We start from the raw sequence: 15609 nt of genomic DNA, 5'->3' as shown, positions 1-15609 counted from the left end.
AAATAAATAAATACTATGTGATGACCTTCATTGGGAAAATAAAGCTCCGTTGGGAAAATAAAGACTCCAGATAGGGCTTGCCAGGGAGTCAGAGAAGGACTATCTTAACTGCCTAAATAATCAGTGTTTCTGTTCCAACCCAGTTAGTACTTTTATTCAGTTAATATTTATTACTTTTTATCTGAAATATTTTCCATTTATTTTAAGAATCTGAAACATATCTGAAAAAGAAGAGCATCTTATTATATACCATTTTCTGCCAGGAAATTGTGTGCCCTTCCAACAGTCAAAGCACATATGCAAAGGGTGCATCTTATCCTTGAGATAAAGATTTGAGAATACGTGATCTCATCTCCTTGCTGAAAAGTGATTTATCATTTCAACTGAAGTTGTATCAACAGTGTCTACACAGGGACTTCAAACTATCTCTGAGAAAGCTTTGTGAAATGGGTATTACCAAAGCTATTAATGATGATTATGTAGCTATTCCAAGAAAGTGGTAAAAATAGTTGTAGAAAAACATATCTGTGACAGGAGATAAAAAGTAAAGACCTCAATGAATTTTGAGCAAGAGACATTGAAATGTGAGAAGAAAATAAAGTTGAACCTGTGGCTGTCCTGGAACTTTGGATATGCTCAAGGTTTGATGTCCAACATGTATGTGTTTCTTTTTCAAACTTGAAAACATTGTGTATTAACAGCTTGGATGTAGAGGTAAAGATGATATTTTAAAAGAATTACCAGAATAAAAATAAATAAATAAATAATAAAAGAGTTACCAGAAAGGTAAAAATGAATAGTGAACCTGGGCTGTCATATTTATTACTCTAACAAATGTTCAATGAATACTTATTGGATGTCAGCCACTATAGTAGGTTCACGGGACACATCAGGAATAGGATTGCCAGTTGTCTGTGATATAAGATATGTCCTTAGTTCTTTCAATTTGTCCTGTGCCTTGTATCGACCTTGTCAGGATGCCTTAAATGTCCTTCATTAACCTTTTTATAATGCATTACAAAAAGTTGCCAGTTAGAGTTATGTCTCTCTCATTGTAATTGTAGATGAAAGCACTTAGTGGCAACAATAGCTGAAACTCATACCCCACAAATAAATATTAATATGTGGACAATGACTTATGGTCTCTCTGGCAGGATTGGTGAGGGAAGACCAAAAGTGAGGACTAAGAATTAATTTTATTTTTTTTGCATTAAGGAGGGGAAAAGACTTTTTTGGCCAAAGTCTTGAAATTTGCCTTAATGGCCAGTTTACCAAAACAAAAAATAAAAACATACTCTGCCTAACTGAAAGTCAAGAAAAGGCAAGCCTTTGAAATGGGTGGTTTTAAAAAAATGGACGTTAAACTAATTTTCAACATATAACCAAGTTAAAAAAAAAGAAATCTCACTATTATGGATATTTACTTCTTTGTGTAAGTGTTGCTTGCTATACAAATGGGCAATGGCCACCCCAAATATAAAACTTGAACTGTACCCCACAGTCTGCACCAACTAGTTCAGGAAGCTGATTTTCTATCTACAGTAATCAATCCAAGAAGTGGATTATGATCTCTAGCAACTCTCCAGATAAAGGGAGAGAACATGGCATGCTGCCATGCCAGAGCATATTAATGTGACTAAAGTATTACACACTGTGGCTCTCTGCCACTTGGTAGAGATGACTTTTGCAACAGGCACTGGCAGTGACATAACTCTGGCAAAGGCCCCAGGAAAGTCCAAAAGTGTGACATAGTTCACAAAACTTTCTCATATGTCTGTCTATACAGAGAATGTCCCTAATATAGATGCTTGGATGAATGAAGTTTAATTGTTGGCTACATCCCTACAAAGGTCATTTTCACAGCTTTGCTCCATTGAGTTATGTTGAACAATGAAAGACCTCATTGCCTTCACTCCTGAAGTCTTTCTCCAAGTGTGAACTTGCTGGTGCTGAATGAGGTTATGCTAATGGAAAAGACTTTCCAACATTCACTGCACTCATAATTCATTTCTTGGTTCTTTTGATCACAGGAAACAATCCAATGTCACTTGGATACATGAAAGACAGAACTATTTATTACCTACAGCTAGGCACAGAAAATCAGGCATAGCCCCATAGAGAGTTGCATTTGGCCAGTGAATTGGGTTTGCCGTTTCCCAAATTTCCTGTGGATTAATATGAATAATTTTGGCTAGTATACAGTGGTCTGGAGTGTGAGACCCCAGTAAGGAAAGTGTTTGGGATCTGAACATAATCAGCTGCTCCAAAAGAGAGACTGATTTGCCTCTAGCCTGGACCTCAAAACTGAGTCAAGACAATATTAAGTTTTTTTTTTTTTTTTAAAAAGTATACACCTAAAATGCTAACATGTGAGGAACTGACATAAAAGCAAACATATAGACAACATAAACAATAGATAGAGAGCCCAGAAATAAACCCTGGCAAATATGGTCAAATCATTTTGACCAGGGAGAGAGGACTATTCAGTAGGCGAAAGGGCAGTCTTTTCAACAAATGGTGCTTGGAAAACTGGATAGCCACAAGCAAAAGTATAAAGTTAGACCCTTGTCTTACACTATATCAAAAATGAACTCAAATGGATCAATGACCTAAATGTAAGACCCATAAATATAAAACTCTTAGAATAAAACATTGGGGAAATGTTTCATGACATTAAGTTTGACAGTGATTTCTTAGATAAAACATAAAAAAAACACAGGTAACTGGTTGGGCTTGGTGGCCATGCCTATAATTCTAAAACTTACGGAGGCTGAGGCAGAAGGATCACTTGAGGCCAGGAGTTCAAGACCAGCCTGAACAAGAGCAAGACTGTGCCCCTACAAAAAAAGAGAAAAATTAGCCAGCCATGGTGGCACATAGCTGTAGTCCCAGCTACTTGGGAGGCTGGGGCATGAGGATTGCTTGAACCCAGGAGTTTGATATTGAAGTGAGCTATGATGACACCACTGCACTCTAATGAGGTGACACAACGAGACCCTCTCTGAAAACAAAAACACATGTAACAGAGGTTAAAACAGATAAACTGGATGACAGTTGTATTTAGTATCTGTGGGGGACTGCTTCCAGGACACCCTGTGGATGTAAAAACCTGCTGATTATATAAAAAGATGTAGTAGTTGCATATAATCTACACACGTCTTCCTGTATACTTTCAATCATCTCTAGATTATAACACCTAATGCAGTGTAAATGATATGTAAATAGTTGTTATACTATACTGTTTATGAAATTACAAGGGGAAAAAAATGTCTGTACATGTTCCATACAGATGCAAACATGCTTTTTTCCTGAGTACTTTTTTCTCTTAGGTATATAACTAAATTTCCCAAACAGTTTTCATCCGTGGTTAATTCAATCAACCGATATAGAACCCACAGATACAGAAGGTCATCTGTACATCAAAATTAAAAAATTTATCAAAGGACACAATCAACAAAGCAAAAACACAACCTATGGTTTGGGAGGTAAGTTTTGAAAATAATATATTTGTAAAAGGGTTAATATTCAGCATATATAAGGAATTCCTACAACTCAACAAAAAGCAAATAATCCCATTTAAAATTTTTTAAAAAAAGACTTGGATATTTCTCCAGATACACAAATGCCTAACAAGGACATTAAAAGATCAACATTATTAATTAGCAAAATATTACAAAAATGAAAAGCACAAGGTTCCACCTCACACACTAAGATAGTTGCTATCCAAAACAAAAACAAAACACTCCAAATATATAAAGGAAAAGAAAAAAAAAGACAAAACAAAAACAAAAGAACAAAAATTCACAATGAGAAAATGAACAATGCTGGTGAAGAAGTATGTAGATTAGAACCTTTGTGCACTGTTGGTGAGAATGTAAAATGGTACAAGTATGATGGAAAACAGTTCCTCAAAAGATTAAAAATAGAAATACTATTATATATGACCCAGCATCCCCTTTTCTGGGTATATACCCAAAAAGAGTTGAAAGCAAGGTCTGAATAGATATCTGTACACTCATCTTCATAGCAGCACTATTCCCAATAGTTAAAAGGTAGAAGTAATCCAAGTGTCCATTGACAGATGAATGGATAAAGAAATGTGGTATATACATACAATAGAAAATTATTTCACCTAAAAAGGAAGGAAATTTTGATATATGTTACAACATGAAGGAACCGTGAGGACATCACCCTAAGTAAAATAAGCCAATCTCAAAAAGACAAATACTGCATGAATCCACTTATATGAGGTGCCAAATTCATAAATACAGAGTGTAGAAACATAGTCGCATAGTTGCCAAGAACAGTAACAAAGGAGGATGAAGAGTTGTCATTTACTGGCTATAGAGTTTCTTCCAAGACAAGTTCTTGAGATAAGTTGTGTAAAAATGTGAATTTATACAGCATTACTGAAATATCTACTTAAAATTGTTACTGGCAAATTTTCTCCATTGTGAAATCTCTGACATTTAATGGGGCTGGAATTGTACCTAAAGAACTACCCACATTCATGGAGCACACAAGTCTGTCTTCATTGTGGATTTTCTGATGATGAACCAGGTGAGACTTTCTGATGAAGGCTTTCTGGCATTCACTGCACTCATAAGGTCTTTCTCCACTGTGAATTTTCTGGTGCTCATCAAGTATATGTTTGTGACTAAAGGCTTTCCCACATTCTCTGCACTCATAAGGCCTTTCTCCAGTGTGATTTCTCCAATGTTTAATGAGGTTGGAGTTGTACCGAAAGAATTTCCCACATTCACTGCATTCATAAGGCCTTTCTCCAGTGTGAACTCTCTGATGTCTAATGAGTTTGCAGTGATATCTAAAGGATTTCCCACATTCGCTGCACTTATAAGGCCTTTCTCCAGTGTGAATTCTCCAATGTTTAATGAGGCTGGAGTTATACCTAAAGAATTCCCCACATATGCTGCACTCATAAGGCCTTTCCCCACTATGAATTCTCTGATGTCTAATGAGTGTAGAAATATACCTGAAGAATTTCCCACATTCACTGCATTCATAAGGCCTTTCTCCAGTGTGAACTCTCTGATGTCTAATGAGTGTGGAGCTGTCCATAAAGAATTTCCCACATTCTCTGCATTCATAAGGCCTTTCTCCAGTGTGAACTCTCTGATGTCTAACAAATGTAGAACTGTACCTAAAGAATTTCCCACATATGTCACACTCATAGGGCCTTTCTCCAGTATGTACTCTCTTATGTCTCATGAGTCTATAATTGTACATAAAAGATTTCCCACATTCTCTGCACTCATAAGTCCTTTCACCACTGTGAACTGTCTGATGTTTCATGAAGTTGGCACCATATCTAAAGAGTTTCCCACATTTGTTGCACTCATAAGGCCTTTCTCTTGTGTGGATTTTCTGATGCTCAATAAGTGAATGATTGAAGTTGAAGGATTTCCCACATTCATTGCATTTGTAATCATTTTGGCCAGTTTGAAAGAATTCCCTATTCTCTGTGTCCCTGAAAGGCTTCCACCCGCTTTGAGGGGCCTGGCGCTGGAGAAGGCCAGAGGTGGCTGGCAAGTCCTTCCAACCCTCACTGCATGTGAAGGTCCTCTCTGCCATGGGAACTCTGTGGTTCTTTTCAAATGAAGGTCTCCAATCATCCCCCCTTCTAGAAAGATTCTCTCCAATCTTCTGCTTTTGGTGCTCAAAAGGCTCTGCCTCACAAATATACATCTCTTGCTCAGGAAGTATTCCACTGTGCTCAACCAGGTACAAAATGTCTTTCAAGAGTGGGTCACACATCTCACTGAGCTGGATCTTCTGGGTAGATATGCGGGGCACTGGAGTCATGACCTGTGACATTCCTATAGAAACACCTTGCTCTGATGGTGCCTCCACATCCTGGGCTCCTTGCCAACAATCTGAAAGCAAAGAAATGCTGCTAAAGTGAATGTTAACTCTGGTGGGAGAAGGCAGCCCCAGTACAAATGTCAGACACACCCACAAATAAGGTCATGGGATTGCTGACAGGCATGGACACTGAGGCCAGTGAGAGTAAGATGGGCTGTACAGAGCTGGCTCTGGCAAGTGCTCATGATCAAGAGCCCTGGAAAAGGGTGAGGATGCCAGGGAAGGGTACAGTGCAAGGAGGAGAGGTCAGGTTTCCAACTCCATCCTATGCAAATGGCCATGGTGACCAGTGTGTAGAAGGTTGCGTCCAGACCCAGAGAAAACTGACAGTGGAGCTGGAGTTCAAGGACTACTGAGGGATACATGTAGGCCCCATGACACCTGAAGTGCAAGTCATATGTTGGAGGACACTGTAAAGGGAGCAGTGGAAGAAAATGGGTGTGAGGTAGTGACCACAGAAGTGGGGGCTATAAGGCAGGAGTGGGGGAATCCAGGGGCAGGAAATCATACTAGAAATGACAATGGGGAAGAAAAAGTATAAATGAGTTGTAGCCAGGGGCCCTGCCATCAAATGGTGAGCACAGGACAGGTACCCAGTGTGATTTGAACCCAGCTCTGACATTAACACCTTTTCCCAACTCCCATGCAGCAATGCCATTACTGAGCCTTTACTGCCAATACTTTACTCTAGTATCCAATATTTTACTCCAAATCCATCCTCTCAGGTACCCAGAGCCCTCCCCATAGCCAAAGGTGACAAGTCTGGGACACAGAACAGTCCAGTACTAGGGAAAATACAGGGAAAGGGAGTAGACAGCACATACCCAGAGAAATCCACCCCATGACATCCCACATCCTATAATCACGAGAACTTCACAGAAGAGTCCTGTAGAATCAACCCAGTGGTCCCCCAAATTAGGGACAAAGTCAGTTCCTGAAATTCCTGGTACACAAAAGTCATCAGAAATATCAGCAAGAGCAAGGGGACAACCTAGAATGTGGAGGTTGCATGCATTTGGACAGAGTAACCAGACCAGGGACATAAGACTGGTGGGATCTGCATGACAACTTCAAGATTTCTGACTCCTCAGCCCTTTCTTGTAAGCCTCAGAGCAGCAGGGAAGGGGGCTGGTAGGAAGAAGGGGGTACAGAGCACACAGCCCAGCCCTGGCTCCCACAGCACATGAGCCAGGAAACCAGGCAAAAAGCAGCACCCATGGTCTAACTGCAGGAAAGGCAGAGCTGCACTTAGGTAAAAGGGGGAAAGACACATCCTGACCCGGGACACTGGGTAGGTGTGAGGGCCTTACCCAGTGAGGACAAAAGTGCCATGTTCTCCAGCATCACATCTCGGTACAGTGATCTCTGAGCCTCATCAAGGTGCCCCCACTCCTCCTGGGAGAAATATATGGCCACGTCCTCAAAGACCACACGGCCCTGCCAAAATTGAGATAGTTCAGTATATAAGCAGTATCTTCAAACTATGTTTACTTAGATTTTAGACTTTCCATTCATATATTTGTCACCAATTAAATACAGAGCCAGGCTAATAGCCAAACTTGTTTCCATCTCCCCTGCCATCCTGAACCCATACTCTGAGCCACCTCTTTATCTAGCTTTTTCAGACCAAGCCAATATTTCCTTTGTCCTAAACGGGGACAAGTACCACACATCCAGTGACAGCGCCTGTGTCCCAGGTGTGCTGGAATTATACAAACTAGCCAAGTTTAGGCTGGTCACTCTGCCCTGCCTTGTTTTTCTCTCGGGAACCTTAACAGAAGCCATGGCCCAAGCTTTTCCCTCACTCCTGTCTTCTGCTTCCTGACCAAATCGGGTGCTTCAGTGGCCATGTGGCCTTGTGTTAAGTGGTGTGGTCCCTCCTTGGGGATATATAAGAAATAAATGTCTTCTTTCAATGCCATTGGTCTGTTCCTGTCATTATTCTTACACCTACAAATTAAAACCCAATGAGCACAATCACTACTCTACATCTCTCTCGAGGACCTCAGTCCCTCTCCTCCACAACCTCCCCATATGGAAGAGATACCAGGTCCTGGTGGCATGGGTACCTTTTCTCTCCACATTTCTAATGATCCATGTATCTACCACATAGACCAACCAGTTTCCCTGGGTCCCCCAGATCTTGCCTCCCGGAGAACTGAACTCAGACTCATCCTTCTCCCTTAAGTGCCCAGTGCCAGGACTGGGGGCCATCTACTCACTCTCCTCCTGCCTGCACATCACTCTTTGGATGGCACTTCTATCATCTCCCTGGACTCTGAGCTACTGTATTTCCACCAACAACTCCCAGCCCACATCACAAGCATTTCCTTCACCTCCGAACAGGGGGTGCACATGGAAATCAGGTGGTGTATGGCAAATACATTCAGCATCCAATTCAGTGCACATTTTGCCCAGAACACCAAAGTTCCCTCATGCCAAGGGCAGCCCAAAGCCCTGCTTTGAAGGTCTCCCCACCTGCCTGTTTCTCACTTCACAGTCAGTCACCCAAACCATGTGAGGACTTCACAAGGTACTCTTGGCCATCTCTTCCTTCTACATTACACATTCTGTCCCATAAGCAGTGAGGACAATTGCTCTCCACCGAAACTTCATTCAAAGCCCAGTGACACTGACCCACCTACATCTACACCCTTTCCCCACCCTAATCAAGGCTTAGCAACTCTCCTAACTCATCATGTTTTCCTCCTCAGCGTCCCTATCACGTCTACTCTCTCCTCAGAAACCTTCTCACTCCTACACCCCACCATCTGGAACATACTTATTCCCATAAATACTCAGTTGTCTCATCTGTTTTGACTCTTCCACCACCATCTAGGTGCTTCAGTAGACAGACCTGGTTCTCTGCCCCCTCATTCCCATTCCTTACCCCAGAAGGGCACTGCCACCATAATCTAGACATGCCACCTCCTAAATTTAATCCACAGCTTCATTCCAGTCCACACAACAGACACCAAGTTGTGGACATCTGCAAACTGAAGTGCTCCACTAGGAATCTCTAGAATATTCATGACATTGTCAAAAACTGACTCCTCATTTTCTGAAGATTCCTCATATGTTGACTTCCCACGTCTTTGCTGACAGAGCATCTATCCTTCTAAACAAGAAAAAACACAGGGCCTTCCCTGATTGCTCTCCCGTCCCACCTCCCTAGCTCCCACACTCTCTATGTCATAAAATGTAGACAGCTCTAGTTCAAAATTCATCCCAAAGCTAATCACTCCTCTCACTTCCACAGCCATCATTCTTGTCCAGCTACCACCAACATCCACCTGGACTGACTCAAGAACACCCTTCCACATCTCCCTGCCTTTACCTTCACCTCCAGTCTGTGCTCCACTCTGAAGTGAGGGGGAGTCTCTTAAATCAGAACCATATCACTGTCTTCTTCTGCTTCAAATCTTCCCTACATCCCACCACCCTCAGATTGTAGGCCCAGAACCTCAGGCTGTCATTCCACTCCTGATATCTGTGTGTCTCTAGCCAACTCTCTCTCTGCTCCCCATTCCTACCAGATATGAGACTTGAAGTTCCCTGAAAATCACAGCTCAGTCTTGTATCCAAGCACTGAAACATGCTGAATCCTGTGCCCAGGACACCCTGACACATCTTACCACATCAATGTCAAAAATGGAACCACTCCATGTAACCCAGGACTAACCTTAGGATACTGAGCCTGGTGAAATTATACAGTCCTCAGACATAAGAGAGGGAGAACAACAGAATAGGGTCTCATACTAAGCCTGGTGGAATTACACAGTCTTCAGACACAGGAAAGGGAGAAGAACAGAATAGGGTCTCATACTGAGCCTGGTGGAATTACACAGTCTTCAGACATAAGAGAGTGAGAACAGAATAGGGTTTCAAGATACCGCCTTTCTTTATACTGGGGTGCCAAATCCAACCAGGAGATAATTAGGGTAGATGAGAAGTAGGAATCCCTCTACTCACCTGTGCAGGTTCCATTTCTGCCATCATGAGGGCATCCTGAGGAAATAGAGAGGGCATGAGAAATGGGCAACTATGGTAGAATTCTGCAGGCTGAGATGGACTACCTCCTCTTTTTCCTTGCCCTGCAGCAAAATGATCGGAAATTTATTGCATAAATTCAGCTCCTCAGACCTCAGTGCTACCTAACAGTAGCTCTTTAACTCTGGAAAAGAACTAAACCTCCCTGAGCCTCAGAGTCCCCATCTGTAAATAGAGGATAAGAAAATGGCTCCCATGTCATAGGGCTCATATTTGTATCAAACATTAGTGATACATTATACATATTAGCTATTATTGTACAAGAATTAATAGCTTTGTATGGGTTTTCAGTGTAAATGAAATAATAGAGTTTTTAAATTTGGGGGTATATTGTCTTTTTAAGATTTTAGGGAATGTGATATTAAAATTTTCCATGGAAAGCAAACACTTAGAGGTAAAGTAACATCAAACAAATTATGAAACATTTTTAGAAATTTAACTTACTGAATAATTTTGCTACTAATTGCCTATCGATACGTATATATTTCGTAAGATACTGGTTAATTAGGATTTAAATAATTGTTTCATACATTCTTAAGTTAATAAATTGTACAGATGGGCTGAGGAGGCTGGTGAGCTACTAGTCCTTTTTGCAACCAGGACTGCCTGCTACATAATCCTCTGAAGGGAGCTTGCTAAGAGACCTTGACTAGAGTAGTAGATCATCCCCTCTTGTTCTGACATGTGGAAAAGGGGAGGAAACCACTTCCTGGTTTGGAACTCAGATGGTCCTAGCCTGGATGGTCTTTCTCTTGTTCCACAGACAATGGCCCTGAGAGTCAGCCAAGCCAAGTCTAAACCAACTCACACCTCAGTCTCCATCCTCAGCCAGCTCCTTACTCCATCTAGGCCTCCCGTTTTGCAGACATAGGCCAGAATCCTTCCTATGACAGGTCTGTGCCTTTTGAAAGAGAGTATCAGGCTTATGCACCCACCAAAGGTCTGGCCCACAAGTCTCATCCCTACCCTCCCTCACCACAGAGCTCATCTGCAATAGCGACCTTTACACTCCCCTACTCAATCTGATCTTCAGGTCGTGCCCTGGTCCAGTCCACATCCTCTAACCTTTTCGTATTTCTATCCCAACCCTCTTCCTCAGACTGCAGACCTTTATGTCCACCTGCCCATGTGACATACCCATCTTGACACATTTGACTATCACCATATCTAAAATCCAACCCATGATCTTCTCCCTGAACCCTTCTCATTATGATGACTTCTTCAACTCCATTCTCGCAAATATTCAGGAAACAAAACAAAACATAACAAATTCTTGGGATGGTTCTTGACACCCCCTGTTTTTGCTCACAGGAATAGCTGCCAGCCCTATCTTTCAGATCTATAGATCTAATCACATCCTCTCTCTACTAACAACATTCTAGCCCAGCCCATACCATAATTCTCCTGGGTCCATTGCAGTGGGCTCCTCGTTGGTCTGCATGTGTCTATTCCTCATCCTCTTTTCCCAACTTTAAATTTCTAACTCTGGGCATGCCCCTCTCTTCAGCCCTCCCTTCACAACCTTCCATGGCTACCGGCTGCTCAGGTTGACATTCGAGCTGAGACTCCACCAAAGCCTCTCTTCGCTGCAGAAACAACAGCCACCCCAGTGTTCCTCAGAGCAGTCGAAGCCGTGGCACCTGCGAGCCTTCCGGCCTTGATGGGAACTTTCTCCCACACCTCGTCACGCTGGCCGAAACGGGGGCCCCACACCAGAACGCCCCTGTCCATCGGACACAGCAGCCGGCCCTGCAGTGACCGGAGCCGGAGCCCCTCCGTCCCAGCTTGGGCACTCGGAGGTGGGGCCAGGCCGGGGAGGGCCCGGGGACGAGCACCCACCTGAGTCGAGCTCATCGGGAAGAGTGAGCCTGGGAGCGGCGGTGACAGGGGTACGACAAGAACACGGCCGTTCCGAGTCCGTTAGTGGAGCGTCACACCCGCCTCTATGCAGTGGGGACCAAGCCCCTTCTCGGGTTTTTCCGCTCCGTCACCTCGGTGACGTCCCAGTGCTCCATAGGCCTGAGAGACCAACCAAAATGGCCGCCGCCAGTAAGGCGTCGGAAGTCCCGGACTCACGTCTGCGCATGCTCATATACGTCCCTCTATAAGATTCCATTGGCTCAGTCCCGCCTCCGGGCACCGCAGGGTCTTCTGGGTTATGAAGTCTTTCTTTTTCTTTTTTCTTTTTTTTTGTTGAGACAGAGTCTCACTTTGTTGCCCAGGCTAGAGTGAGTGCCGTGGCGTCAGCTTAGCTCACAGCAACCTCAGACTCCTCGGCTTAAGCGATCCTACTGCCTCAGCCTCCCGAGTAGCTGGGACTACAGGCATGCGCCACTATGCCCGGCTAATTTTTTCTATATAGATTTTTAGTTGTCCATATAATGTCTTTCTATTTTTAGTAGAGACGGGGTCTCGCTCAGGCTGGTCTCGAACTCCTGACCTTGAGCAATCCACCCGCCTCGGCCTCCCAGAGTGCTAGGATTACAGGCGTGAGCCACCGCGCCCGGCCAATGAAGTTTTTCCACTCTGCTTCTGGACGCGTCTTAAGAGATTTGATCTCTCCTTACATGGTGGATAAAGGCCCCCTTGTACCCTGAGAGTCGTGGGAAACTGGGGACCAGCACTCCAAAGACAGGACCGGGCTTGGCTTGATCTTAAAGGCGAGGTACCCAGATTTTCTTGGAGTGCAGTCTAGGATACTCACAGAAATGTGAGGGACCTATTGTTTCAGACTCTAAGAAGCAGAGCAAATTCTCAAAAACACACATGCAAAGGGACACACGATATCACAAAGGCATTCTGTTTCTATTCATTCTTGTCAGCTATCTTGTTGCATTTCAAACACATAAGGAGTTAAACTTTGGAGTCTGCTTAATAAGCTTCAATATGTTTGCTTCAGGAGAAAGACTATGGACAGGGCCATGGCAGGGAATTTGCAGGAAGGACAGAAGTTACTGAAGTAGGTTGAAAGAGTGAAACTCTGCCTCTGGTTGCAAGAGAAAATGTCTTTTCAGGCTGTATAGTCCATGATTGTGTTCCTACCAAGAGAGCAACACTTATATTCAAATAATATTTATTACTCTATATCTAAGATATTTTCTACTTATTTTAAGAATCCCAATCCTATTTGAAAATGTGAATGACTGATTACATGCCATCTGACAGGACATTGTCTGCCTTTTCATAATTGGAGCACATGTTCTTACCCCCAAGAAAAGGTGTGGAATTCCATGATCTCATCTCCCTTCTGAGAAGTGATTTATTAATTCATCTGTATTTGCAAGAGTGTGTGCACAGAGTTGAAATTATCTGTTGAAAAACACTTGTGAAATTGAAATTTCTAAAATCTATTAATAATGATTGTATAGTTATTTAAAAAAATTGGCAAAAATTGCTCTGGAGAAACCTATCTATGACTTTTGTGGAAAAAAGATAAGATTTCAGTAAAGTTTGAGTGAGAGAAAATGAAGTCTTAGAAGTTAAAGACACTGAGCCTGTGGTTGTGGTGGTACCTTGGACACATTCATGTTTTTGTCTCCAAAATGTTATTCTTTTTTCATGCTTGTAAACATTGCTTCTTAACTACTTGGAGGGATATGTAGGAATGATAAATTGAGCAACTTGCCACAAAGGAAAAGTTAATAGGAAAGTTGTATGGTGTCATGTATTTACAGCTCTATCAAATGTTCAGTGAGCTGTTGTGTGTATGTATACAGGACTGTTCTGTGTATCCTTAGATTCTGAATTTGTCTATTTGGTATTCATTAATCAGAGGGCCAGACTAACAGCCAAATTTGTTCACTTCTCTCTCTTTCTTTCTTTCTTTTTTTTTTTTTTTTTTTTTTTTTTTTTTTTTTTTTGAGACAGAGTCTCACTTTGTTGCCTGGACTAGAGTGCCATGGTGTCAGCCTAGCTCACACCAACCTCAAACTCCTGGGCTCAAGCAATCCTCCTGCCTCAGCCTACCAAGTAGCTGGGACTACAGGCATGTGCCATCATGCCCGGCTAATTTTTTCTGTATATGTTTTTAGTTGTTCAGCTAATTTCTTTCTAGTTTTAGTAGAGACGGGGTCTTGCTCTTGCTCAGGCTGGTCTCAAACTCCTGAGCTCAAATGATCCACCCGCCTCGGCCTCCCAGAGTGCTAGGATTACAGGCGTGAGCCACCTCGCCCAGCCTGTTCTCCTTCTTCCAAGTCATTTACTTAGGTGCGTGAAAACTCATAAGGAAACCCCAACCACAAACCCTAACGTGTGTTTTCTTTACCTGCCCAATAGAGATGTCCTCACCTTGTTACTCCCTGCCACTTTAGTTATAGAGGCACAGTCCCAGTTCCTCTTTTCTCTGCTTCCTGGTCTCTGCATGTGATAAGGTCTCTTCTGGCCTGTGTGATGTGTGGTACCCCATGTCCAGCGGAACTTCGAGCAACATTAAACTTTTCTTTTAATGGCATTGACTTGTGTAGTAACTAACTCACATTTATCCATTAAGACCTGGCAGAGTTCAAGGACATATCTTGCATTTACTGATTTTTCTTGCATCCTGTATTGACTTATCAAAAGGCCTATATATCCTGTATTCGGGTTGTTGCAACACATTAGAAAAATTTGATAGACCCATTTTTTGCACACTGTGAATGGCAAGTACATCACTTAGTAGCAACATTAGCTAAAAAACATATCCTTGCAAATAAAAATCTATACAATACCTATGGTGTCTTAGTCTGTTTAATGTTGCTATAAAGGATTGCCTGTGGCTGGGTAATTTATAAAGAAAAAGGTTTATTTGGCTCATGATTCTGATGGTTGGAATGTTCAAGATTGGGCATCATCTGGTGAGGGCCTCAGCTGCATAATTCTATAAGGGCACTAACAGGGGGCCTTTGATTGTAGCACTGGACATTGCCCTTGCCCTGAGGAGTGGAGGCGATGGCTTAGCAGTCCCCTGGTTGGTCCCCGCTGCACCACTTCCTTTGATCTTTCCTTTGTTTAACAGGGAGTTGCCCTGAGGGTCTGCTAAGCTGCAGGGTTACTCTTGGTATACAATCCAGAATTCTCTCACTTTGGCATTTCCCTAAAGGAGTTGAAAACTTAGGTTCACATAAAACCTGTACGTAGCTGTTTATAGCAGCTTTATTTTATTTATTCCACATTTTTGCCGAAATGTGGAACCACCAAAATGTCCTTCAGTAGATGATTCATAACAAACTGTGGTGCATCCGTACAATGGAATATTGCTCAGAGATGAAAAGACATGTGGTGTCAAGTCATGAAAAGCCATGGAGAAACCTTAAATGCATATTACTGAGCGAAAGAAGGCTATCTGAAAAAGCTACATATCATATGAATCACAGGTAAATAAATTGCTGTAATTTTGACTGTACTTAAATCCTTTAAAATTTATTCTTTGCAAGATATATTCTCATACATGATTACATGCTTATAAATACCTAGATTGGGTGAGAAAATGACCCAGGGACTACAGTATGCTATTGATATTTAGCAAAGATTTCTATTTGTTTTATATCCAAGATAACAAATCATTTCTTGGTTGTAAACATTGGGAGAAATTAATCAATAAAATGATAAGGCTCACAAGATAGAACACAAATGGAAATGAGGAATATTTACAGAATATGTACATTGCCATAAAAACGGAGTAAGACATGGAGGAGGAAG

General features: G+C 42.3%; 1 protein-coding gene across 1 annotated transcript in view; it reads right to left on the bottom strand.

Annotated features, from left to right (window-relative positions):
- The window catches only part of LOC138375078 (zinc finger protein 548-like), a 35386-nt gene extending 23477 nt beyond the window's left edge, over positions 1–11909 (bottom strand). The window contains exons 1-4 of the mRNA XM_069458442.1: positions 11773–11909; positions 9856–9891; positions 7194–7320; positions 4500–5894 (exon numbers count right to left, since the gene is read on the bottom strand). Coding sequence (XP_069314543.1) covers positions 4500–5894; positions 7194–7320; positions 9856–9891; positions 11773–11787 — 1573 coding nt within the window. The 5' untranslated portion in view covers positions 11788–11909. The remainder of the gene's footprint in view (positions 1–4499; positions 5895–7193; positions 7321–9855; positions 9892–11772) is intronic.
- Between the last annotated feature and the right edge of the window lie 3700 nt (positions 11910–15609).

The sequence above is a fragment of the Eulemur rufifrons genome, chromosome 24 (genome assembly GCF_041146395.1).
Source record: "Eulemur rufifrons isolate Redbay chromosome 24, OSU_ERuf_1, whole genome shotgun sequence".
Classification (NCBI taxonomy): Eukaryota; Metazoa; Chordata; class Mammalia; order Primates; family Lemuridae; genus Eulemur; species Eulemur rufifrons.
The sequence above is the reverse complement of the archived record's forward strand: the minus strand, read 5'-3'. Positions and strand labels throughout refer to the sequence as shown.